General features: G+C 34.6%; 1 protein-coding gene across 1 annotated transcript; it reads left to right on the top strand.

Moving 5' to 3' along the window:
• Positions 1 to 286: 286 nt before the first annotated feature.
• On the top strand, positions 287 to 1,478 carry LOC131608073 (uncharacterized). The gene has a single exon (XM_058880012.1). It carries the CDS (start codon positions 425 to 427, stop codon positions 1,106 to 1,108), a length of 684 nt encoding a protein of 227 aa, XP_058735995.1. The 5' UTR covers positions 287 to 424; the 3' UTR covers positions 1,109 to 1,478.

Raw genomic sequence — 1,478 nt, forward strand, 5'->3', positions numbered from 1 at the left:
ACTTCACATCACTTCTAGAAAGACCACGATGTATCCCTTCCAACACGTTATATCTTGATTCCTTCATATTTCATTTATTTTAATTTATTACCTCAATTATCCATTCTCCATTTTTCAATCATACTCTTCCAAATAAATTCAACCCATACCCATTAAATTATCATGTCAACCCTTCATTCCAACCGTGCTTATTGGTGTAAACGCGCTTTGGAATGTATCAACCATAGACTATGACTCAATATTAAAAGTTTAGCTTAAATCTCAAGACTAGACATCAAATTTTAAATATCATAATCATAATCAACCCTTTGAAAATTCTCTCACATGTCACATAATAATGAATCATACCCAAAAAAACAAACTATAATAGTATATGTAAGTGACAAAATAACCATAACAAAAGCACAAAAAAAATCAAAGAAAAATGGCTCATACACACAGAGAACAATTCAAACCCATAGCACCAAATTTCATATCATTATCAACTCATTACAGAAGCCCTAGTGCAGAAAACCAGCACCATAATTTATCAGAACACAAAACCAAAACCCTAAAAAAGTGTGCCATATGGTGTGGATGCATCACTGCAATTCTGTTATTACTCTTTGTAATACTCATAGTCCTAGCTTTCACAGTCTACAACGTTAAAGATCCTGAAGTGAGAATGAACGGAGTTACATTAATCAACGGAACCTTCACCGGTACCAACGCAACTAATATCGTTACGATTCTCGCTGATATGTCTGTGAAGAACACAAACTCATTTACTTTCAGGTATGGAGAAGTTAACACAACTGTTTATTACGATGGAACTGAGATCGGAAGAGGTGTAACGCCGCCGGGGAAAGCGAAAGCGCAGAGAACGGGGAGGTTTAACGTGACGCTGGAGATTATGGCGAAGAGGCTTGTGGATAAACCGGAATGGATTGTGGATATTAGAGATCAAGGTTTGAATTTTAGCACTTATACGAAGATGAGTGGGAAGGTGAAAATATTGAATTTGATTAAGAGGAAGGTTGGGGTTGAGTTGAATTGTACTAGTCAATATAATATTACTACTCGTTTGATCACACGTGGTGATAATTGTGTTGGGTTTGTAAGTATTTAGATTTTAGTTACTTATGGATTCAATTCTGGTGATTAGTATTTGTGAGAACTTCATTATTGACAAAGACAATAGCACAGAAGAGGATTGCAGATTCGAAGTTGCGATTGATCTTAGTTGCTAAGATACACTTGACACGACAATATTTGGGACATCTTGTATCATATACATCATTTGATCATTGTTATAAAGAAAAATTTATGATTTAGGTTCATTTAGTAATTATAATCTAAAGAGTAAATTTCTAATTATAACAGTGACTAAAGTGTTAGCTTGAGATTTTGGACTCTGCCTTTGTTTGGGTGTACGTTTGAAGAGCCTTTCTCACGTCCCAATGCATTTTAGATGTGAAAATGGAGATGTTACATTAAAA

The sequence above is a fragment of the Vicia villosa genome, linkage group LG5, assembly GCF_029867415.1.
Source record: "Vicia villosa cultivar HV-30 ecotype Madison, WI linkage group LG5, Vvil1.0, whole genome shotgun sequence".
Lineage (NCBI taxonomy): Eukaryota > Viridiplantae > Streptophyta > Magnoliopsida > Fabales > Fabaceae > Vicia > Vicia villosa.